Source organism: Athalia rosae, chromosome 5, assembly GCF_917208135.1.
Source record: "Athalia rosae chromosome 5, iyAthRosa1.1, whole genome shotgun sequence".
Taxonomy (NCBI): domain Eukaryota; kingdom Metazoa; phylum Arthropoda; class Insecta; order Hymenoptera; family Athaliidae; genus Athalia; species Athalia rosae.
In genome coordinates, this window is record NC_064030.1 from 14,938,898 (window position 1) to 14,962,984 (window position 24,087).

The 24,087-nt window shown below is 38.5% G+C and overlaps 1 protein-coding gene across 1 annotated transcript; it reads right to left on the reverse strand.

The window, feature by feature from the left end:
* Positions 1-853: 853 nt before the first annotated feature.
* On the reverse strand, positions 854-21,555 carry LOC105691595 (bone morphogenetic protein 4). Its single transcript, XM_012410196.3, has 3 exons — positions 19,963-21,555; positions 13,149-13,275; positions 854-2,411 (listed from the first exon to the last, which is right to left on the reverse strand). The coding sequence occupies exons 1-3, from the start codon at positions 20,548-20,550 to the stop codon at positions 1,534-1,536; spliced, it is 1,593 nt and encodes a 530-aa protein (XP_012265619.3). The 5' UTR covers positions 20,551-21,555; the 3' UTR covers positions 854-1,533.
* Positions 21,556-24,087: the final 2,532 nt, after the last annotated feature.

Below are 24,087 nucleotides of genomic sequence, written 5' to 3' on the forward strand. Positions count from 1 at the left end.
TATAATTATTAATCATATTATTATAAAGTCAGTGAACACATTACGGAAATATACATGTTACATATGATTTTTCATACATATATATGTCTATATATATATATATATATATTATATAGGAACTAAAAAGAGATGGTGTTTTTAACTTAATTTATTGATGGTGAAAAAAATTATTTAGTTATTTTTTTTTTTTTAAATAAAATGAAAATTTCGTTTGACTTCTAACGATTGATCTGTTTTAATTGTTAATGTTACTTTTCGTTCGTTTTTAAAACTTTATCATAATTTGCGCGAGTGCAGCGTTTACAGACATGCTTAGTAGTGATTCGTACGTACATAGGTATACATTTACAGCTGTGAATATTTTAAATTACATTTTCTCGATTATATAATGAACCAGAATAAAGTTTTCAGTGCGCACGCTTAAGGACGTTGCATGTGCGAGGTCTAATAGTGATCTCGAAACGCGCTAATATTCTTATCGATATTCTAAGAGAGAAGAAAAAAAATATATAAGAAATTTTCTTAATAGTTTAATAATAAATTAATAAATAATTACATATACATATAAGACACTTATAAATAAGTTTTTTTGTTTTTAAACTCTATCATCATGTAGGTATCGTACGTATGCTGTATAATTTATAATGCGTGAAAATGTTTCATTGAAAATATTTGAATTAATTTTCAATATTTTCAACAGATTTTTTCGTTTCTTTTTTCGGAATTTTCAATTTTCACGTACACACAATTATATGAGAAATGAGAAAGATGTTGGTGTAAATCAAATGAAAATACCTAAATTATATATCCTTACTATATACATGTACACAATGTATATATATATATGTGTGTGTATAATCATTTAATTTTTTTTTTTTTTTTTCATAATTTAACATGCGTAATTATTTTTATATATCACAGTCAAAGCAGCGCAATACCCTGCAATTAATAATCATCAAGGAGTCGACCGACAGTTTTTTTTTTTTTTATTTAATTATTTATTTTATTTTTTTCATAGAATTCTTTGGTTAGTCGATAAATAAATATATACATACACCTACGCATAATTTCGCGTACACGTATGTATACATTCGATTTATATTTGATAATTTGTTTTTTTTTTGTATTTTTTGTTTGATTTTTTTTTTCGTTTTTAAAATTTTTCTACATAATTTATCAAGGTGTGTAGCGACGTGTATACGACTAATTGTTACAATAATAATAACGATAATATTTAACATTAGGATTATTTTATCGTAGAAAATAAAGGAGGGTCAATTTCAGCCGTTGAGAAATCGGCTGCTTTCGTACATTTAACATTAATCTGACGTCGTTCAAGGTCATTTTGGAAACAGTCAACGGATCACTCGTCCCGTAGCGGTATACACACACGGTTGCAACGTGTCTTCCATTTCTTTTTTTTTTTTTTTCTCCATATGACATAGAAAGTCACAACCGCGCGATTAGTTAAATATTAAAACAACGATCGTTTCGCTTCAATTTTTACAATTATCGTTCAATCGTTACAATTCACTAAGAACACGCGCACTCCAATACTTTCATGTTCTTCCAGTTGGACACCTTCAGTTTCGTCGTGTCGTTCTCGTCGAAGTACAATATCTCGAGTTCGGCGAGTTTGCTGGGGGCGCAGCAGGGCCTCGGCGCCTTTTTCCTGTCCTCCTTCCATATCAGACTCTGGAGGAGCGCGTGATGATGCGCGGGATTGTAACGCGGCGGGCATCTACCCTTGCAATAACCCGCGTCGAAGTCCTTCGGCTGCAGTATGAACTCGAAGCCCTTGAGGTCCTTGAAAATCACGGTCATCTGGTGACGGCAGCACTTCTTGTTCTGCCCTCTGCACTCCGTTCTCCTCCCCCTGTGCAGCGAGAGGAGCTGGTCCGGCGTGGCCCTCCGGTTCCTGACGCCGGGACTCCTCGCTTCCGATACCGTGAAAACGTTCAGGGCCGGACTGGCCGGAAACCAGAGCAACGGGGCGCCCTTTCGGCTCGCCTCCATCGCGAAACCGAAGTTCTCTGCGCCCTCGTGTATCCAGGAGGCGACCGCCTCCGTCGAGTCGAACTCCACCCACCTCGGTCCCGAGGGATCGACGAGGATCTTCTGGCGGCTCACGAGCCGCCGGGATGACCTCGTCGTCCGGTAGACGGATATTTCGACGGGGTCCTCCGAGTCGTGGTAAAAATTGTCCTCGAAATCGCCACGGATTCCGGACACCAGTAACCTCAAGGTGGCGTGATCCACAGCGTGGTCTTCTTCCGATGGAATTCTAATGGGAAAGTATATGGAATGGGCGTTGTTCAACGACGAAGCGGACGTGGACGTTACGTTCGTGGGGAAACTCCTCCTCGTCATCACCTCGGACGACGAATCGTTCGAAAATACGTAAGGTTGATCTGCAACCGAACGAAAGAAGAGGGAAAACGTTTAATCAAATTACCATTCGATTGAATAATCTTTACCTGATTACCTAAGAGTGTATCGTAATACGCGTAATCGACGATTAATTAGCCGTGAAATTTACCCTGAAACTTATTCGTACGCGATACTTTTGAATTTGTTTGTTTGCCTTTTTTTTGTGTTTTTTTCCTTTTTCAGAAACAATTATTTACACTATACACACACACCGCGCTCGACCCTTCAAGATTGATTAACGAACGACCAATGAGTGGACGTTGAATGATTTGTGAGAGAGGAATGAGTGGGCGGTGAGTGTCCATAGAAAAAGGATATTCCTTTATTTTCTTTTTTTTTCCCTCCTTCTATCGCGTGTGATTTTTTTTTTTTTCTATTTTCCTCTCCTGCATCATTCCGATGTATAAATTTTGCCTGCCTACCGAAGCCCGCTCTTCGAGACGTTGGAAGTATACTTACGAGTCGGATGACATTTTAAATGATGAAAATACGCATCGGATGATACATGATGGTGTCTCTCGTTCACATCGAAATATCAAACTACGCAGTTTACGTATACTATACTATAGATATTATTATGTCGTTTCATAGTCGAACGCGCTAATGGCGCTCCTGAGATTCTTATTCTCATGGTTAATTTGCATCGCCTCGCTACGAGGCGAACGTATACCTTTGAGATTGAATTTAAAACGATAGAAAAATTGATGGATTATAACCCGACTATTAATTACAAAATCTGTACGCATCATCGTGGCGTGTACATTTTGGTTTTTTTTCGTCATTTTCTTTTTACTTTTTTTTTTTTTTTTTTGTACCGCAAGAACGTGGGCGCAGTAGAACGTCCTTCCAATTTCTTTTCTCTCTCCGATTTTTTCAGTTTCTCAATTTCAAATTCTCCGATTTGAGCTGAACGTGCTGCGATCTTCGTTTATTATCTGTACGTATCGTTGGAAACAAAATGGCGTCCGGCGAGAAGTTGGTCGTTTTACATTATTTGAAATTATAACTCTGCAGTCATTCGCTGGAGATACGAAACAAGAGACGTAATGTAAAAACGTATCGGTGACGTAATGGTTTAATGACTTGACGGATAAAAATGTTTCCTACGTTATCGACGGAGAAAAAAAAAACAAAAGAGAAACCGTCATTGTTCGTTAATTATTCATTCTCGTTCCTCGGTTTCTTCGTACGGATATGAATATATATAGAAAAAGAAACGGCGTGTCGAAAAAATTATCGAAATCGACGCGACGAAAATTCTCTGGGAATTTAATCTGATTAAATTCCGGAAAATAAAAATACTAGTGTATATTACTGCACGCGCGATAGCTTCGGTGATCGACGATCGTAAGGAAATACAAATCCACGGCCTCGATATACACGAGAATTAATCTTCGACACGATCATTTGTACGATCTGGTCTTATACACTTTCAAATAGTGTCCTACGTATAAAACTATAATAGATTACGATCGTGGCGCGATGATATTGACCACAGGAATCCGAGTTTGTTCGTTTTTTTTTGTTTTTTTTTCGTCCTTTTTTTGTTCTTTTTTCTTCCAATTTCGTTTGCTGCGTTTCTGTTATTTGATTTTTTTTGTTTTTCTTTTTTTCTTATATTTCTTCGTTTTTTTTTCGAAAAGCAAAAGAAAGGAGACGGAGATGAATAAATTTACCATACGTAAGATAGTCGCGAGTGATTTTATTATTTTTTTATTCATATGGGATACATTTCCCGATCACCATAGAAACTCGATGCACAATTAGATAGATAGACGTGTCGCGTTCGTGCCTCGACGATAGTTTTTTTGTTTTTTTCTTGTCCGCGCTACGTGGGCACGGAAAAAAAGAAACTAGAGAAAAAGAAAAAACGACACGCGTTCCGGTACCGAAGCCACACTTTATCGAAAGATTTCGGATTCTGGAGTCATACTGATTTCGGTCGCACCAGATCGGGTGACGAAATAATTCGAAATTTTCGGAATCGAGGAATTTTCAACGGAGGCGACGCTCTCTGACCTCTCGGAAAACGGCGCGATTCGTTTTCTCTGCCTTCGATTTTCAAAAAAAAATGTGGGGGGAAACCGCAAACGGATTTCCTCAAAAAAATCTATCCGAGCAGTCGTACAACCTACTGTACATCGTTTTTTCAAAATTTTGTAGAATAGAAAATTTCAAAATTCTTCAGCTTCGCAAAAAAATGGGGAATCTTGTTTTTCGATCGCACATCTGACTGACAACGAGCTGAAATAAAATCCAGTGTACGCGATAAGTTTTTCGATTTCTTTTTTTTTTTCCGAAAGAAAAAAATTTCGAATTTTCTTTTCTCTTCGATGGGGGAAAACGCGTGGCAAGTCTTGTGATAATCGTGCTTTCAGTAACGCGAGATGTGTGCGTCTTCGCGTCGCGTTCAGCTCCACGTTTTATTTATTCATTTTCTTTTTACTTTTTTCTATTTTTCTTATTTTTCCTTATTTTATATTTTTAATTCAGCTTTTTCTCTACGGGCAAGATCATCGGTTTTGTTTAACTTATTCACAGAAAACTGGTCACTCGGCATTCCATAGGAACTGGGATTTCTATTTCATAAGATGGGACCAACGACGGCGCCGGGGTGAAGCGCGACACCGTCCACTCGCGTTAACTAAAAATACAAAAAAAAAAAACGTTCACGACAAATATCACCATAACTTAGCCTCTATGTAAATGTTACACATATAAAACTACAGCCCCCATTTGTCCTACGGGATCCACGTATTGTCGACACCCGAAAAAAGAAAGAAAAAAAAAACAAACAAACAAACAAAAAAACCTTCGTAGGGATTTTTGAGGAACACCGATTACACGGACGAAAGCACTCGCTCATTTTCTATTGACACAGGTATTCGCTCTCTATGTGTGTACAGGTATACCACATGGGTGCCGCGACTCCAAGTGTCTCACATTCCTAATTTGTCTTCTATTCCTTAACCATTTTTTTTTTTTGTTCCTCTATTTCCTTTTCTTTTTTTCTCACTCTTCACTTTTTTCCACCCAAATTATCGACGCGACGAATTTCCATCACCGAGAATATGAAAAAACGTCGAAACAATAAAAAAAAAAAAGTCATTTTCAGATCATAATTTTATGACGACGTGAGTCTTCTTCTTTTTATTCGAGATGTGCGTACGAGAGAAAAATTCTAACGTAATTATACCACGGTGTAAGAATAAGAGGAAAATCCTTATGCAAGTTTTCTTTTTTTTCTTTTTTTGTATAAATCGGTATGTGGGAAGTATATATTCCTATGTAACAGTAATATGCGTATGTATTTTTGTATACAGGAGAGCGAGTCGTATCAAAATAACATACACAATATCGACGTGCTTATATAATTGAATCAGTTAACCGCATTCCAAATATACAATATAACTTTAAATCGGGAATTATCCAACAGATCATCTCGAGTTTGTAATATAATTTAATTGATAATGTGATACAAAACGTCACGCGTTTCAGGGATACATATAATACATATATACATACATTTGTACATATGTATCGTTCGTATACAGCAATAGATAAATTATATCACACGTATATATATATATTTTTTTTTTTTATAACGTACACGTCATTGTATGTATGTATGCGGTTATCGATTACTACCGATCTTCGAAAAAAGAAAAGTGAAGTAATTAAAAATTGAAAAGATTTATCGAAAGAAATTAGATGACGGGTGACATAAATAGGTCAAAGTTATTCTAGACTCCGCTCACACATATTTGTCACACACATTCTTCGCACGAATCGAATGTGTTGCATTTAATTTCTACGGATGAAATCCGATGCGTTTACGATTGGAAAAAAAAGTTGTTTCGTTTTCTTTTTTAACCGCTACCAGAAATTCACTCGCCTGTATACCAGTCCCACGGATGGTGAGAGAAGGAAAGAGGAAAATTCGAAAAATCAGAAAATCAAAAACGGAAAAAAAAAATCTTTCGCGCTACGCTGAGCCGCGATATGCAATCGCTTTACAACCCGCACACATTAATAATTTATGCTGCACCGTATAAGTTGATCGGCGACGTTCACAGTGTTTTAAATATAATTCCGCTGCTGCCGATGCAGAGTTCCTTTTTCTTTGTCTTTTTTTTTTCTTCTCCGTCCTTTTTTTTTTTCTTTTCACGGAGATCAGAGATAACCGCGATTATACACACCTATACATACCTATGCTTATATGCAACCAGTTAAATCTGACATTTTACGACCGGGAATCCACTAAACTGTATCGGTTAATACCAGAGGCTCGAATAAGGATATCGTTTACTAATTGTCAGATGTAAAAATAATGGCTCGAATTTTGCTTGAGATTCTTGGAGAAACAAAACGACCAATGAGGTGAATCCTAGTCAACAACCGTATCCGGTTTGTGGTCCATTTATTTTTTGATTGTTTTTTTTTTGTTTTTCTTTTCTTTTTTCTCTCTCTCTCTCTCTCTCGCAGCCGTTTCGTTCGGTTAACGAGTTGTCAAAATGCAGAGAGGAGGATCCTATTTTTCCTCTCGTAAAAATTATCTACGAGGGAATTCCGATATGGCGTAGCGTATGTACTTCGAATCCGGGATATGATTCGGGATGGGCAAATCGTATAATTTATCCTCCTTATGTATATATATATAAAATAATACGGTATATATATATATATACATATGTTTACGTACACGTGTGTAAATGATATGTAAGTACATACGAGGGGATAGCTTTTACATACGTGTGACGAAATTGTAGGTTTATCGGGGGGGGGGGAGAGGGGAAAAACAGGTTTCATCGGCATCGGCGTTGAATTTATATTTGCCGATTTTATTCGCTTTCTCGACTCTCGGAAGAATCCTCAAAGCAAAAAGGTGTAACTTAAGTCGTCCTCGCGATTAAATAGGCGTGCGGTACGTACGTACACACATATATTCGCGCGTATCAGCTCGCGAATATCTAGATTAAAAACGCGTACCGCATCGCGGAATTTAACGAGCCGATTATCGCCGCGGAGGAACGACTCGTTGCACTCGGCTGCCTAACCTAACCCGGCTTGATTTTTTCGAAATTCGAGTCCGATCGCAGACGAGACGCGACGTAATTATTCGTCGACTATGGGGTCGATCGGTAGGGGGAAAACGAATGCGATTCGCCCGGATATTCGAATAAAAGTATTTATTCAAACCGAATTCCGAGTCCCGAAATTCCTCTCGATCATGTTCGAAATGCGGCGATGTAACAATAATAATAATAACAGAGGCGTTATCGAAGGCGTTCGTGCGTCCGTTATCCTCGCCTGATACATATTTTCAAAGTAGCTCCGACGAACGATTTCGTCCTCATTAACGGTAGACGTATTTCCAGGGAGCAAGGATATACGAGCGACTCGTTGGCCGTAGGACGGCTGAATTTCCAATCAAATATATTTTCCTTATCTATGACTTAAGCTCTTTTAATTAACTCGCGGTGATTCCGACCCGCGTTCGCGGCGCCGCCTGTCGTCGACGATCAAGGCGCGTTCTTCACCATTATTACGTGGTCTATGGAACGGATCACCAATAGGGATCCATAAATCCGTCGGGAGATCCGGGAATTTTTTCATTCCCGAAAATCATCACCCGTAACGATCCCGGCCGTTACGCCGACGCCGCGCGGCGCGTATCGGTCAACGCGATGGATAATCGTCACATTCTTTGAATATCTTAAATCGCTCGACATCGCGCGGATCGCATGCCAACGATATTTATTGTTTGCAGGTTAAATTTATTCTTTTTTTTTTTTTTCCTCTCTCTCCCTTTCCTTCCACGTGCTTCGTCTCCTTCTTTTTCAGACGATGATTCGTGCGAAGATAAAAAATCAATCTCATCTGCACGATTTTTTGAGATATAGAGTCCTTGCCGAAAAATCATTCAATTTCTTTTTTATCCAAAAAGACACAACAAAAAAACAGGAGAAATATTCCTTCTGCTCCAGATAGGATAGACATTTCTTTTGGTTTTTGGTTCTGGAATGTAGATCGGAATTTTAGTTATTTTATTGTTTTTTTTTTTTTCAAACAAAAAAAAAGAATCGTATTAGACGTCCGAAATTCGATCGCTTTTTTCAGACGACGGTTCGATGGTATTGATAAAAGATCAGAGGCAAAAATTTACGTTGGCGTATTAGAAAAATCTATATATTCCAATAGCCGAGTAATAATACAGACGATACAGAGACTCAATTCCTATATATCTGAGATGATACGAATTTATAACATCCTAGAAATAAAATAATGCGGGGGTGTCTGCCGCGATCATGAGACTCGAGGTTGGTAGACCCGTATAACCGTGGTGTCTCGTGACCGTCGATTCGTACGGAGGAAACTATGGGTATACGTACCCAACCTTTTTTCTAAATTTGGTAACGCCGAAAAGTATCTTAGATAATTATTTTCCACAAAATCGATCGGTACTTCACGGTCTAATTATGGTCCGATATATAATACACGACGTCGATCGATACGTAAACTTTTCACGTATTAGATTCTACATAAATTATACCATAATTGCAACCAACTTTGACGTCTGAAATAAATTTCCAAAATTAAAAAAAAAAAATAGAACCATCAGAAAATCGGTTATTGTATTTGTTGTTTATATGTTATACCTATTTTCACGATCGCTATATTGGTATCCCTTATATGACAAACGTAATTTGTTCGTAAGTTTTGGAATGATTTTTTTTTTGTTATTTTTTTTATTTTTTATTTCGTTGCAGCACCTGACAGGTATCGGTTGTCCCGACAGATGTATGCATACATCCGCATTATAGGTGTACACGTTACATTCGTTATGCGTCGATGTGAAACGTGTGCAATTTAAAAATAGATCGTGATCACGATCGAAGGATCGATCGATCTATCTATCCATTTATCGATCTATCTATCTGCGGGTCCCCGGGAATAATCGGTATCGGTTTATTATTTATTATATATTATACGTCTATTCAGTTTCTCCGTGATCAATGTAATTGTGCCTCACGGCAATCGGAATTACATTACGGAGGACAGACGTATTATACACACGTATCTCGCGGATTTTCTGTATTTAACTTTCTATATCCCCCACGTATACACCGTACCTACTTTATATGTATGTACGTTCCTGTGTACAACTCGTGTACCTACTTCTGGGTATCGTAGTTTCTCATACGCATTACAATGATCCCCGTATAAAAAAAAATCCAACGATCTCGATCCGATAAGTTCGAACGCGTAACAAAGAAAATAAGGATATCTTAATTAGAATTATATATCCCTACCGCCGTCTTTGTTTCTCGTTTATAATTCGTCGCCGTGTAACGTCGATTACGTATAATTATTACCTTGTATGAAAAATAATTTCTCGACCGTAATCACGATAACGACGATATCGTCAGGTGTTGATATATTTTATTTCGTGTCATTTTGAAATCCTTTGTTTTTTTTTTTTTCTTCTTCTTTCTCTTTTCCTTACACAGCGGAACGCGTCGCAGCTGGTCCGCAACCGTTATAAATCAGAGCTCGATAAGCCGAAACCGTTTCCGAAAACGAAAACAAAAAAAAAAAAAAAAAAAAAAAAAAAAACAACAACAACCAAGAAAAAAGGGAAAAGATTTTTTCCAGATGTTGCGGAGGAGGATATCCTGGATCAACAGGATAAACTGTTGGTGCGCACCCCGATTTTGGGCTCCCGCTGCGCGACCGAATGGAGGGAGGAAAAACGTAGAGGCGTAGCTGTACACCGCAAAAGGGAAGTAAAAAAAGAATCGAAGAAAAAACATGGAGATATCGGAAATTCTTTGGGTATGTTTGACATGTGCGAGACAATAAGGAGAACGTGTATCGTAACTGTAAATGAAAGAAAAGAGAATTTTGCTGAAATTCCGGTGAAAATTTACTACCGATTCTTTATATCGATTGTTTCGTCGATTCTTTTTTCCTTTATTTTCTCTTTCACAGCTGAATAATTACTTTTTTAACTGTTACCTCGCAATGCAGCATGGGTACCGGATCGTGCAGGGATCGAGAATAAAGAAAAACACAAAAAAAAAAACAAGAAGAAGAAGAAGAAGAAGAAGAAAAAAAAAGGTATAAGGAAAGAAATCTATGGCGGCAGAGCGAAGTCGAGTGTTAATGATGAATAGAAAAATTTGTATATGTTCCCGTTACACGAGGCCATGTGTAACGTTACGGGGTGGGCATGTACGGAGTACACGCGTAACCGAGTAATAGAAATAAGCTAGGTATCGTATGTATAAGCCGCACGAGGTTGGGCGCGATTCAATTACGAAAGAAAATATTATTAATAGAAACGAAGGGCCCTGGGTTTCTTTTTTCACTGTATATTATTACTTGTCATCTTGTCCGACCGTAGACTTGCACCGCGTGCACGAACGTAATTCACAATTTGTAACGTATTTTGTAATGCCCAAACGATCGTTTCTGACCACCGTCATCGGCCCCACGGAAGCTAAGGCGTTTAATTAATCCACCGTTAAGACGGATCAGATTTATACGATTAGTCCTGATTAATGAAGATCTTCAACCGATCAACGATCATTTTTTGAATTCAGATTCCTATAGATTCTTCTGAAATCTACACTGAGCACAATAATTAGCGGACCACCCTGTTTTCGTTCCGAAAAACGTCCGATTTCGAAGCCTCGTAACTGTTCGAGAAATTGAGGTAGAAAGTTGCAAAAAAAAGAATTTTGAAGCTCGAAGCTTCGCCTTTCAGATCCTTTTCGTCAATTTTGATTACCTTTCTTTTTTTACTAGTTACACCCTCGTGATTCGAATCACGTCGAAAACGTGAAGTCGACTTTTGAATTTGAGAAGGTCCACCGGGCGCCTCAGTCGTTGGATTTGAATTTTTCTCATGTCATTTCGAAGGTTGAAGTGTTCCCTTTAAAACGGGTATTCCAAATTTTTCGTACGATTTTTTTTGCACAAGTTACGCGACTCTGAAGCGATCGTTGTCCATGAAACTTTGATCGAACGTCCCGACCGACCCACTTATCGTATCGAAGTTTTTTTCAAAACGAACGTTCTAAATCGAAAAACGCGATAAAAAGAAACCATAAAAACGAAATTCAGTATAATTCACACGGATTCTCGTGTATTTCGATCTCATGCCGGCTTCCGAATCTTCGGAATATCAAAAATCTCATTATCGAAAACGCGAATCGGGATGAACACGAATAAGTTTTTTATCGATCCGTATCGGATTTCCGGATCCAGGACTTTCTCTGCACATACAACGGAATCGGGATCGCGTATCTTCCGCTGCAGGAAGTTCGGTGGTAGAGAATTTCCTGGAGAGTGAATGAATTTTTCCGAACCGATAATTAATCGTCTCGGGGTGCGATGACGCGAGTCGACGAGAAAATCCCAACGCCGCTCTGGCACAACGCGAGGCCGCGTCGAACGTTGCCAAAAAAAAAAAAAGGAGTAAAAAACCGAGGAGAGTAAGAAGAGGATGGAGAAGTGGAGGAAACAAAAGGCCGGATAATATGGAGCAAAAGCAGCGAGGCAGCCAGCGGCGAACGACGAGTCACTTTTCTGTCGTGAAATCTTGATACGGAATCCCGACAATAACCTGCCGTATAGACAACGGAAAGTATAGAAGCTTGGCAAACAGCTTTTGCGGACTATAATATCATGGGGTATAAGGTAGACACACATAATATACGTAACCCTATATCTGCAGTCGTTTGTTACGCGGAGGAATGTGGCGCCAAAAAAGAACACCGCGATACGCTATAACCGCTGCCGCTGCTCCTTCTTAGCTGCGGCTCCTCCTGCAACGGCAGAAATCCCGCTCGTCGCCGCCAACAGAAGCCAAGAAACGTTCTTACCACATTATTATGGTACGATAAAGGTATGTGAATACTGCTTCATTTTTATTCACTTTTTTTTTTTTTCTCTTCTTTATTCATTCCGCTTTATTTTCAGTTGCTTTTTTCATCTCTTTTCTCATCATTATCCTAAGGACTTCATTCTGCACTCCATCAAACTCAACCGCGATTCCATTTTCCCTATTTTTCGTCTTTCCTTTTTCGATTTTACACTAAAATTTTACGAGAAAATAACTGTACCAATAAAAATGACGTTTTTCAGCAAAGACCTGATAAAATAAGATCCTTCGAATATCGAAACTATTTTGGAGTTCGACTAATTTTTATTTACATGTACATTAATCTTTTTTTTTGTCAAAATTTTTGGTTCAATTTTGGGAATATTGTCCCAATTAACGAGTATCGTATGTTTAGTTGAATTTTTTTTCACATCTGTTCCGTTATTTAGGTTATTTTTTTGGTTCATCTCATTTTCGTAAATCTTGACGTCGGTATTCGTATAGTATTCCCGGGGCGCGATAGTCTTGTTTTTTTTTTTTTTCACAATTTAACAGTTCATATCGGCCACCGATAACCCCTCTGATAAAATAAGTTGGGGCATATACGGGAAATCGTCGCTAGAATACGATATAAAAACCGAATAATTGAATAACCTTATCTGCCATCGTTTAGTGAAACTCGTAAATCTTTTCGAAAAAAAGAGCACAATTTTTTTCTTCTTTTTTCTTCTAGCGCCCTGATTCTCGCTAGCGGTTTGACCCTACGACGACTCGACGCACGAGAGGCCGGAAAAAAATCGTTCGATTTCACGTGCGATTTTTTAATTACCTGCAGGATAAAATACGTGCAGTCTTCTTCTCGTTCTTTGTTCCTTGTTTTGTCCGTTTGCAGACAATTGAACTCTTCTCAGGTACTCTCTGTGCGCATTTTCGTACTCGGTTTGACTGACGTTCGCCTGAAAAGAGAAGAGAGAAAAAAAATTTCAATGAAAATTCACGAACGAAGAGAGAATCATGGACGATTACGACGAACGCGCGATTCGATTCGTCGATCGTTACGTGTTTCAAATTTTTTAGATTCTTCCGCAATTTTAAGGAAAACCGTGAACAAAAAAATGACGAGAAGATTACCAGATCAGTTGCTGATTTATGGCCCTTGTGAGCCACCGGCGTCATCTGGGGGTAAAAGATTGCAAGTACCACATGTGCACAACATCGTTGTGTACGTACGTACGTAGAATTTATGAAACTGTGATTGAACTCTTTGCTCTGAGCTTTGAACTTTTAATTAATTCTTAGAAATTCGAAGCTCGCGTACAACGAGGGAATTATTAGGTATACGAAGTTAATGCTCGTGATTTCTTGTGTATCTAACATTCGTATAGAATACCAGGATGTACGCGCATGTGTCAGAAAAAGAAAGCAAAAAAACCATTGAAATTGATTTTTTGTCAAATTTTTCGTTCTCTTATCTCAATTAAACTTTTTACAAAAAGTTTATTTTCATTCTTACTACAAATTTTCTTTCTCGTCTTTTTTTTTTTGGTTTCTTTCTTTAAATAAATTTACACACGAGTAGCACCAATTATTTTCGTACATTATGTACAAATATAGTTATAAATTATTTTTAATCGTCCTTGGGTGGCCCTGAGTATTAATTATCGCCATTACAATTCACGCACACACAGCACATTAAATACCAGACGCCTTAGAAAAAAAAAAACTAAGGTAAAAAAACTGTTGAAAAATTATTCAAACACCGAATAATAGAATAAGATATCTACGCGAAAAAGGAGAGAGAGAAATAGTTGAACCGTACGAGAATCCGAGGCAAGTTCGATTGCAGTTACAATATTAGTAACCCGTTGGGAAAAAATATCTGAAAAATTTTTCAAAATCTATAAGAAATATTAAATCGGTTGCAAAATTATACTCCATGATTTATTTATCACGCGACTTTTTGGGCCCGTGTGATAAATAAAACCAGACGAGTAGTGTTTGAATATATTCTATGAGTTTCACGTATCACATAATACATGAAGTTTTGAATATTCAAATTCTTCTTTTTTTTTTTTTCTTAACTTCTTCTAAGATATACGTCCGAGTTATCACTGTATAATAGTCTTGATTAATACACAGGTTCCTCAGAAATCCCTTTCTATTAATTAAATTCTTTTTTCTCTCTTTCCTTCCTACCGCTCTATTCATTTTCAATATGAAAAATGATTTTTTTCCCGCGTTACGGAGAGGAAAAGGAAAGAAAAAAAAAAAATAATATTTCTCTCCACGTCTGTTTCTATGATTTTTTCTCTTCTATTTCTTCACTCATAATCCAAATCGAATTACACATATATATGATAGATAAGGTTTTCAGTGTTATAATCTCCGCTTATGGAAAAAGAAGAAGAAAAAAAAAAAAAATTCAAACGGTTGTGACTTACACATTTTTTTTCTTCTTCTATTTTTTTCTTTTTTTTTGTCGTCATTTTTCTGTTTCATCTGCTTTTTATCGCCCGAAACCATACGAATCTTAGTCAGTGTGTCTTGACAGATATTTTTAAATTTTGTTCTTTTTTTTTCTCTCTCTCTCTCTCTCTTTTACCGATTTAATACGAAGTGAAACGAGCTACTTTACGAGTAAAATGTTGTCGGTAGATAACGTGGACACGGTGTAATATTGCATTATAGAGAATTTATGTGCACACATACGCGGCGTTCATAAAAATCGAAGGGAATTGTATATAATTATTATAATACGCGTGTAAATGTGAAGTAAATATATACTCAGGCGTACACCTATGTACGTACGTATGTATAAATAAATCCACATGGAATATATATACGTAAGGATAGCATATAGGCAAAATGCTAAGCAGCTGGGGACGTTGATTATTACGAAAGAATTATTAGCATTCTTCGTGGAATAATGAATGATCGGTTTATTGATGATCCGGGATTGATATGCCATTATAACCTGATCAAGGTAGCATTTTTATCATTAATACCGTACGGTCACGCTATATGCATAATTCCAAGTATTTATAAACCCATGTAATCCCCATTTATAATGTCATTCGAATTCCGGAAAATCCGAGTAAAAAAAAACATTTCACTGGGGAAAAAAAAAAAAACTTGAAAAGCCGTCGGTCGTCGAGATCGATGAGAAAAAATCGATCCGCACGTTGCGGAAGAATAGAAAAAAAAAAAACTCTTCCAGCTTCATATTTTCGGGTTTTGTTTCTCGCTGAATTTTTTTTCCACCGCAATTTACAAGACGTCTCCCGTCGGAATAATTCAGTAATCTTTTTAAATCGTTGGTTCAATGGACGATGTTTAATTCGGTCAATTTCGCAAGTTTCATATCCGTTCAAGTTTATTATATACATGAGAGTCTGTTCCCCTAGACGGGAAGTTGCAGAGCCTAAGCTGAAGCCGGTGCAACCGCCGCCGCCTATGCCACTGACGCTGAAGTTTAAATTTTTCACGTGTCAAAAGCAAACGTCATCGACCCACGCGCCTCCCTGTCCCGCGAAAATTATCCAAAAAAAAAAGAAATCGAGAAAAAAAAAGAACGTTCCAGATCGTCGATTCCTTCTTCGCTCTACCGGTAACGCGGGGCGCTACCCTGCAAATTTCGCGAGGATGTCGGATTTTTCCGTTCGCGATGGGAGAGAGAAAAAAAAAGAAATTCGAAAAAAACGAGAAAAATAAAATAACAGTGGAACAACCGAAATGTAGAATGAAAAAAGAGAGAAACGGAGTAAAAAGGAGGGAAAGAAAGAGCAAAAAAATCGCAAGTCTGTCTGCGCAGCCCGTAGTCCTTGCATCTGAAGTGGATTCATTTGAGTGGTGGTTCGTGGTGGTGGTGGTGGTGGTTTCATTAGAGTGTGGAACGAAGTCTTAAGTAGCAGTAGTAGCAGTAGTAGTAGTAGTAGTGGTAGCGGTGGTGGTGGTGGTAGTGGCGGTAGTAGTAGCTCCTCTGTACCGGATAATTTTCTTCGTACCGTTCATGCCGTTGCATTTTGTACCGTGTAATATGCACGTTGGAATATACATATAGGTGGAGCGTACAGTGTCATGGCGGGAGTCAATTAAAAAACTTTGTGCAGACTCCGCGGGCGTTCAAGCAGCTCGATACAAATACAATGCCGCTTACGGTCGACAAAGATAAGCTAAACACTGTATCTATAAATAGCAAGCGACATGCACGACGCGAATCTATATGTGTGCCATGCTGCATCGGTTCCTATAGAAAACTTTCAATGTTCATGCCGCTGCCGCCTCTGCTGCTGCTGCTGCTGCAACTATTAAGGCGTGGGTGCAACGTGCATCTCCCTCTTTGAATGGGTGTAATTGTAGAAGAACGAACAAAAAAACAAAAAAAAAAATGACAAACAAACAAAACAAATAGAAGAAAAATCATTTCTTTAGATAACGTTGTTTAGAAATAATTCATCGTCTGCCGCACTGTGCCGCGAGAGATCGCTAATTTATGATCCATATTTTAGATCATCGATCGAACATGTCTGCTGCGGATCGATACAGAGACGCCTGGAATCGGAAAACGGCACTAATTGTAAATCGGAGTCGATTATTGGGCGACGTGCTCTTGAAATTCTCTCAAGAAGAAGGATCTATAGATCGGTGGATCGATGCTCATTTCTCTTCGATCAGAATTTGAGAGGCGAAAATCAACCGTTCCATAAAATGGATACTTCAAAATCGAAGGACTAAACTTTCTACGCAAAGGATGCAGAGAAAAAATCATTGATCTTGAAAACTTGACGATCCTGGCTGGATTTGAAAAAAGTGTACCTGACTTTCTTCGGACTTATTTTATCCTATCCCTAAATTTGGAGCAACAAATTATTCCGTTTCTTATCGAATCTCCAACAAATCAAATTCCTGTTTATCTTCTCCTCTACAGATATTTACACATGTTCTTTTTTTCTTCTCTCGCAAGATACAGATTTATTAGCGATAAGAAAAAGGGTTATCCTGAATGTGAAGTAAAAAATATTTGTGTATCGATAAGGTGTACGCGAGAACAGGGTGAACATGTACGTTCTCCGATATGGAAGTTCGGTGTGAATTTAAAAAAAACAAAAAAGAGTAACAAAACGAAATTGGAATATTTCACCAAAAAAGCAAAAGAAGAATAAAATACTGAACAGAAATTGGCCACCCTGTTCTTCGGGTATAAAAAGTAAATCGTCTAATTTCACGGAGTCTGGAATCGGCAGGACCACTACCACCAACCCCTTGATGGCTTTTCTGACGTTTTTTATTTTCAAATTTTTTCGCTTCCTTTGATTATTATTATTATATTATCTTATTTTCTTTTTCAACTTTTACTCGTGTTTGCTTACAGCTAATTGACAGAGAGGTCTAACGTTAGTCGGTTAGTTGAGAAACTTGAGCCTTGAGTATGTGGTGTGTGGAAGAGGAAGGAAGGCTATAAAGAGGTCGACTTGTTCGAAAATGAGCGGCGAGAAAGACGCGGATCTTAAAACGTGCCGCTTGTACTTTGCTGGACGTATTAAAATTTACCTGTAAAAGAAAGGCCACACGTTGAGGCGATTTATTACCAAAAGAAAGAAAATCAAAAACCGAAAAAAAAAAGAAATACAATTAAACGCGAAAAGAAAAAAAAAAGAACGCTAGCCCCGAGTTCCTTCGCCACTCGAAATTAAACTTTCGACGTTCATTTTTCACCTGATCCTTCTGTCCCCATCGTGCGCGCCGTTATACGTATATATCGAGCTATTAAATAAAACACATATATTTACTAATGAGCCAAATTAAAGTCCGATTGGAAATGAAAAGACAAAAAAAGAAAAAAACACACGAATGTCACGACATCGAAATTACACCTATTTCCACTTGATTATATGTAAAAGTATTTTTTTTCTCATTTACGTGTTTCGAATCCGCAATATGGAATCGAAAAAATCGACAGCTCGTTAGAAAATATCGAGATCAAAAACGATCGGAAAATCCATCGGTGCAGGCCCTATACCGAACTCTCCGGACTTTACATGTTTTCTACCTTACAGCAGCGATTTGAAGAAAAAATTTGAAACCTTTTTTTTTTTGAGTCCAATCGAAATCGACGTGCGCTAAAAATTGATACAGAAAAAATAATCGATCGATAAAAAAAATCAATCAACCCCAACGTCGAAGAAAAAGAGGAATAGAAAAAAAGGAGAACATCGAACAGGATCTTCTGGCGATTTTTTTACATCCATATCGCCTTATGTGGTTGGAAATTTTGATATCAAATTCGAGATCGGCGCCACTTATATCCCGAGGGCTTTACGGTAGAGATCGATTTCCTGGAAATTCCGTTCGCTCTCGAGGTAGACAAAAGTGAATAATAAATTAGAATTAATAAAGCAAAAAGGAAAGAAAAAAGAATCGAAAAAGGAAAAGGAAAGAATGAAAATCGCCATCGGCGGGGTCTTGCGGAGCATATTGCCTTCTTGTACCGTAGATATTAAACTCGATCCTTGTCACGTGTAATTGATAATTATTTGCTACCATGGAAAGAAAAAAAAAAATTGGGGACAGGATTTTTTGGAACGTACTACACCTGGTTCCCCATAACAGTACGCGTGAAAATCGGTGTGAATTTTTTGAACCGATAATCATTTTTTTTCCAAATTCCAATGAGCAAAATTGAAAAAAGAAGGGCGAAATGGAATTTCGACTCCGAAAAATCGAAGAAATGAAAATGCAGATCTTTTGCTCGTCAGATCCTTCGTTATGCCATTAATTTCTCAAAAAATTGCGAAATCGCCAATGTTTTTTATTCCGTTTCATCGATAATGAACCTATAGTAATCCGTCGATGGATCGACAGATCGATTTCAAAAGATAAAGAAAAAAGAGAGCGAGAGAGAGAGAGAGAGAAAAAAAAATGGAAAAGAATTACACGCTGCATACGTCATTGAAGTAGTTACGGTGTGACGAAATAAACGGTCATCACGACTCCATCAAAATATTATACCAATAATTATACCAAATCGCCCCTCGGCTAATGAATTCCTTCAATTTTCCATTCGTTTTATTCAATAAATCAGAGGTGATCAAATTTGAAAATATATCTATATAAGATCATGCAGGTAGAACAAAAGTGAGTAAGTCCCCGTAATTTATCGGATTAGTAATAATATTTTTACAGTTTTCATTTATGTTGTTTTTTTTTTTCCGACACTTATGATTTCGCTACTAGCTACACACCTGTATCCTGTAATAGATAATAATTGTAACACGTTGAACCGTTACCTTTGTATATTTGTCAATTTGCGTGGAAGTTATCGATGACGCTCGCGCGCGATGACGAGATAACCGCGCGTGAAACGAAAAAAAAAAAGAAAAAAAAAAAAGAAAAAATCAAAAGAAAAGCAAAGCAGAAAAAAAGATAACGATTGCAGAGAAGTTGTAACACGGGGCAGACGTATTTTCGGTTGATTAGGAATACGTCGGAGTGGGGGGAGGGGTTTCGTTGTTTTTTTTATCAAAACCAGACGAAATTCCATCGCGATATGATTCACGCCGTGTGCATCCGCTACCGCGATTTTAGAAATTTTAAAAACGGGGAGCCAGAATTTTTGCGGATGCGTCTCTTTTGTATTCGCTCACCTTCGAAGGATCCGGAATCCTGGCGAGCCCGAGGTCTTCCATGATGCTCTTTCTGATCTTATCCAACTCGTGCGACTCGAGGGGGGGATCCTGAATGTTTTGAAAAGAATAATCGTCGTCCATGGCGTAATCGTCGTTGGAAAAACTCGGACGATCTACCTCCGGACGATCGAAATCCCGGAGGCTCCTGGCTCGTGGATTTCCACCGTCTGCGACGACGTCCTCGTAATCCGTCGTTGATTTCGAACCCTGAGTCGAATCTCTGTGAATTTTTTTCAGGGAGGGAGTCGGCGAGGCAATTGTCATCCTCGCGAACGTCATGGCTAACAGGAGGACGATCGTTAATTTTATCCTCAAATTACCGGCCCTCGATCCCGACGATCCCTCGTATAACTTGTCCTGTAAACTGTTCTTCCTCCTAATCCATCTCCCTCCCAAATCCGATGCGAAGATTTTCGAATCCCTTGTCGCCCGCTCGACGATCCCCCCCTCGGTAAATCGGTCCTCAACCGCTACGGTAATCACCTCCGAAGTTTCGCCCACTTTATTTTCTTTAGATTCCGAAGATTTTATTAAATACTCGCCCATAGCCCTAGGTGCATACAATTGTGGCCTGATTCGATCGGCCAATTTTATTCTCAACTCGCAACTGGTGTCGAATACTTTTTTTTTTTTTTTTGCTTTTTTCTCTTCAGTTTTCGTTATACCTCTTCGAAAAACAGACGAAAATTCTGCTTTTCTTCGATCTCAGACACTGCCCGCCGCGTACGAAAGTACTCTCATGATACACGCACCATAAAAAGTATAATTAGACTTTACCAATCACTGAATAAGTGTTTTTTTTTTTTGTTTCTCTTTCTTTCGTTCTTTTTTTTTTTTTATCAAATTATTTAAATTCCTCACAATTAAACGAAACGAATTTTCATTCGATCAGCAACGTTTACCGGGAGGTTCGCCGCAGTTATCCAATTCGTTAATATCTGCGGTAATTTCTCGTGACATCGTTGAAAATTGATTGATTATTATTGTTTTGTTTTTGTTTGTTTTTTTTAAATTTTCAAATTATTTCGCAACACCGACGTATCGAGGGTGAAATTTTTCGGAAAAATTTCCCGTCGCCGACACTTCGTGTAAAAAACAACAACAACAACAACAACAACAAGAAAACCGATCTAGCCGAAGCGAAAAACGAATGGTTGTCGTCACCGACGTTTTTGTATCCGTTTTCAAAATCGCGCCACTTTTCTTCCATGTATAGGTAGGTGGGTAGGTAGGTAGGTAGGTAACGAGATCGAACAACGTGATCGAAATTTTTCCAAATTTCCAAAGTCGCCGATAATTCGTTTCCCTCTCTCTCTCTCTCTCTCTCTGTCCGTCTTCACCCCACTTTTATTTGAAATTCTATCGTAGGGTAAAAAAAACTCGCCCGCCTTTCCATTTAATCGGATGCTTTTTCACCTCGCCTCTGATCCGACGATTCAACGAAATTTGAAAAAGGAATGTGCGCTACCCAACGTGCACCGTACACGCGCGATCGCATACAAGGTGGTACGTCGACACATCGGCCGCTTGCGACTGACTGCCCGACGCGTGTTTAAGCGAGCATGTATATATTCTCCGGTTTCTCTCTCCTCTCTCGCTCTGTTTCTCACAGTCGATGTCTACTGATAACTCCTCTCGCTCTCGCCACCACCGTATAACCCGCGAGTAACCGCGTACCCACCCGCCGTTCGTTATACCTCCGGGACCCTGACCGAACGATACGTTGTTTCATCGTTTCCAACGCTCCGCACCCGTCACCTTACTCCGTACCGCCCTGCCTCGTCGTGCCTACTTTTTCACGCTAGTGGTGGAAAAAAGGAAACGAAAAAAAATTTCAACGACCCCCAAGGATTTTGATACGATTCTCAAAAGAGACACGGAGGATTTTCGGTTCGCCGAAAATTGGAAAAAAATCGAAGATTTTTTTCGAATCGAAGATTGGAAAATTTGAAAAAAAAATCGAAGATCGAAGATTCGCGAATTTTTCGGGCATGAGGATGAACCCCGGCTTTTGTTTAGCGCAGGTTTTTTCGGTCCTCCCCGAAATATTGGCGAGAAATTGAAAGATTTGAACTTTTTTTTTGCGGTCAAGTTTTCACCAACACCAAATGTTGGAGCGATGAAGTCTTGACCAACATTTTGGAAAATCGATCCATCGCGACGAACGTGATGGAATGTAAAAATACTTTGGATTCTTCGATTTTTTTTTTTTTTTGTTGGTTAAGACGTTATTGCCCGATACCGTCCGTATCGCGTCGTCGCTGTCGGAGGTTCTCGATTGGACGGAATTTTGAGAGAGAAGAAAGAAAAATTCTTCACACGCCGTCTCGTTGGATTCGGTTCTGCGGAATACGAGCCGATTTTGGGACTGATGGAAAAAGTTCATAATGTGGACATTCGATACGCTCGAGTTTGAATTATGGAAAGATTTGCGAAGATCGTTTTTCCGCCAGAGTTTTCCTTCCATTTTCCGTTTCCGATGAAAAGTTCATTCGAAATCACTGTAAAAAGAGAAAAAGAAACAAAAAAAACTTTGGATGTTTCGTCACGCTTTTTCATGCTTTTTCTTGCATAACTTAGAATTCTCGAAATCTTACGACTGCGAATTTGAGATGAAAAGGTCCGCTCTATGCCTGAAAGAGATGCCGATCAGTCATGTAACTTTCAATTGTTTAAGTTTTTATTGTGTTGAAATCATTTCCTCGAGGGACGGACACCGGCATTAAATTTTCCCTAACTATACCTGTCTCGCCCAGACATCATTTGAAAAGATGAAATCTTCTATTCCCAGATAATTTTCCAAGATTTTTTTTTCGTTCCAATTGAGATGCCTTCAACAGATCTTCGGACGTTGTAAACGATTATTAAAAGGTCGCGTTTGTCACGCGGTCGCATTGAAATTTTGAAAATCTTTTCTCTTCTTTTTTTTTTTTGATGGAAAAAAGAAAGGACAAAGGTCCGGTCGATCGAGTAACGCGTCCTTGGAAAATTGAAATCGGATGGCATCGTGAAATAACGTCCTACAATTAACGAAAGTAAAATTTCGAGATTCGGCGGTTTTCCCCCATTTTTATATCGCGACTCTTTTTTTTTTTCGAAATGTTGGCTAAGACGTGATTGCTCAATGTCGTCCAATTCCTCTCAGGCGAACTCCTCCGCCAATCATTCAATATGTGCGGTACCTACGTCGCACACGCTGTACGCTGAAAAACGTCGTCAGAAGAAGAAGAAGAAGAAATTGTTTAATAAAGCGACAAAACGTTACGTGATTTTGTCCAACGTTACATCGGCCTCTTGCGACTCGATGAAATTTCATTGTAACGAATATCCAATTTTTCTATTCGACGAAATAAGTTCTTCGAATTTCCACGAACCGAGGTTGTTACTGCACGTAATGTAAGCGGTAATTATCGAATTGAAGAACCGATAAAATTTCCCTTCGGTCAACGTAGATAAAGAAGTTCTCGGAATCCACCCCCGTGCGATTCGTCGTTATCTTATTCCTTTTTGCGAAATCGCGTGATTACAGTCGGCGCAAAAAATTTAAATCCATCATCCGCGGACCACCCACGTGTGACTTTTTAACACCGACAGGTGTTCTCGGAGGGAAGTCAGACCCGCGTTTCGTTTACAGGTGGGGGTTGCCGGATGGATCAATGTCTTCGTCCGTTCCGAGAATACGTCCGCCGCTTCGAGGTAGTCGTGATTCACCGGAAGTACGGCAAATACGTCTAAGAAATTCCGCCGCGTATCGTCGCGGAACCGCAAAAAAAAAAGAAAGAAAAAAAAAGTCATCGCGAAGAAGACGATCGGAATTCTCCGCTTTTCGAAATTCCAACGAAGACTTTGGATATCGAAAAACGAGACGGAAACTCTGGCGCGAACGAAAATGAAGAAATGAAACATTTTCAAAATTCCAACTAAAATTTCGGGAATCGAAAAACGAGAGAGAAACTTCAGCGCGAACGAAAAAGAAGAAATGAAACATTTTCAAAATTCTAACGACAATTTTGAGAATCGAAAAACGAAAGAGAAACTTCAGCGCGAACGAAAAAGAAGAAATGAAACATTTTCAAAATTCTA

Coding starts and splice junctions, on each gene's coding strand:
- LOC105691595 (XM_012410196.3), bottom strand. CDS start 20,550: ATGGGCGAGTATTTAATAAAATCTTCGGAATCTAAAGAAAATAAAGTG. Junction 13,276..19,962: donor GGATTCCGGATCCTTCGAAG/GTGAGCGAATAC, acceptor TTCTCTTTTCAG/GCGAACGTCAGTCAAACCGA. Junction 2,412..13,148: donor GCACGTATTTTATCCTGCAG/GTAATTAAAAAA, acceptor GTTCGGTTGCAG/ATCAACCTTACGTATTTTCG.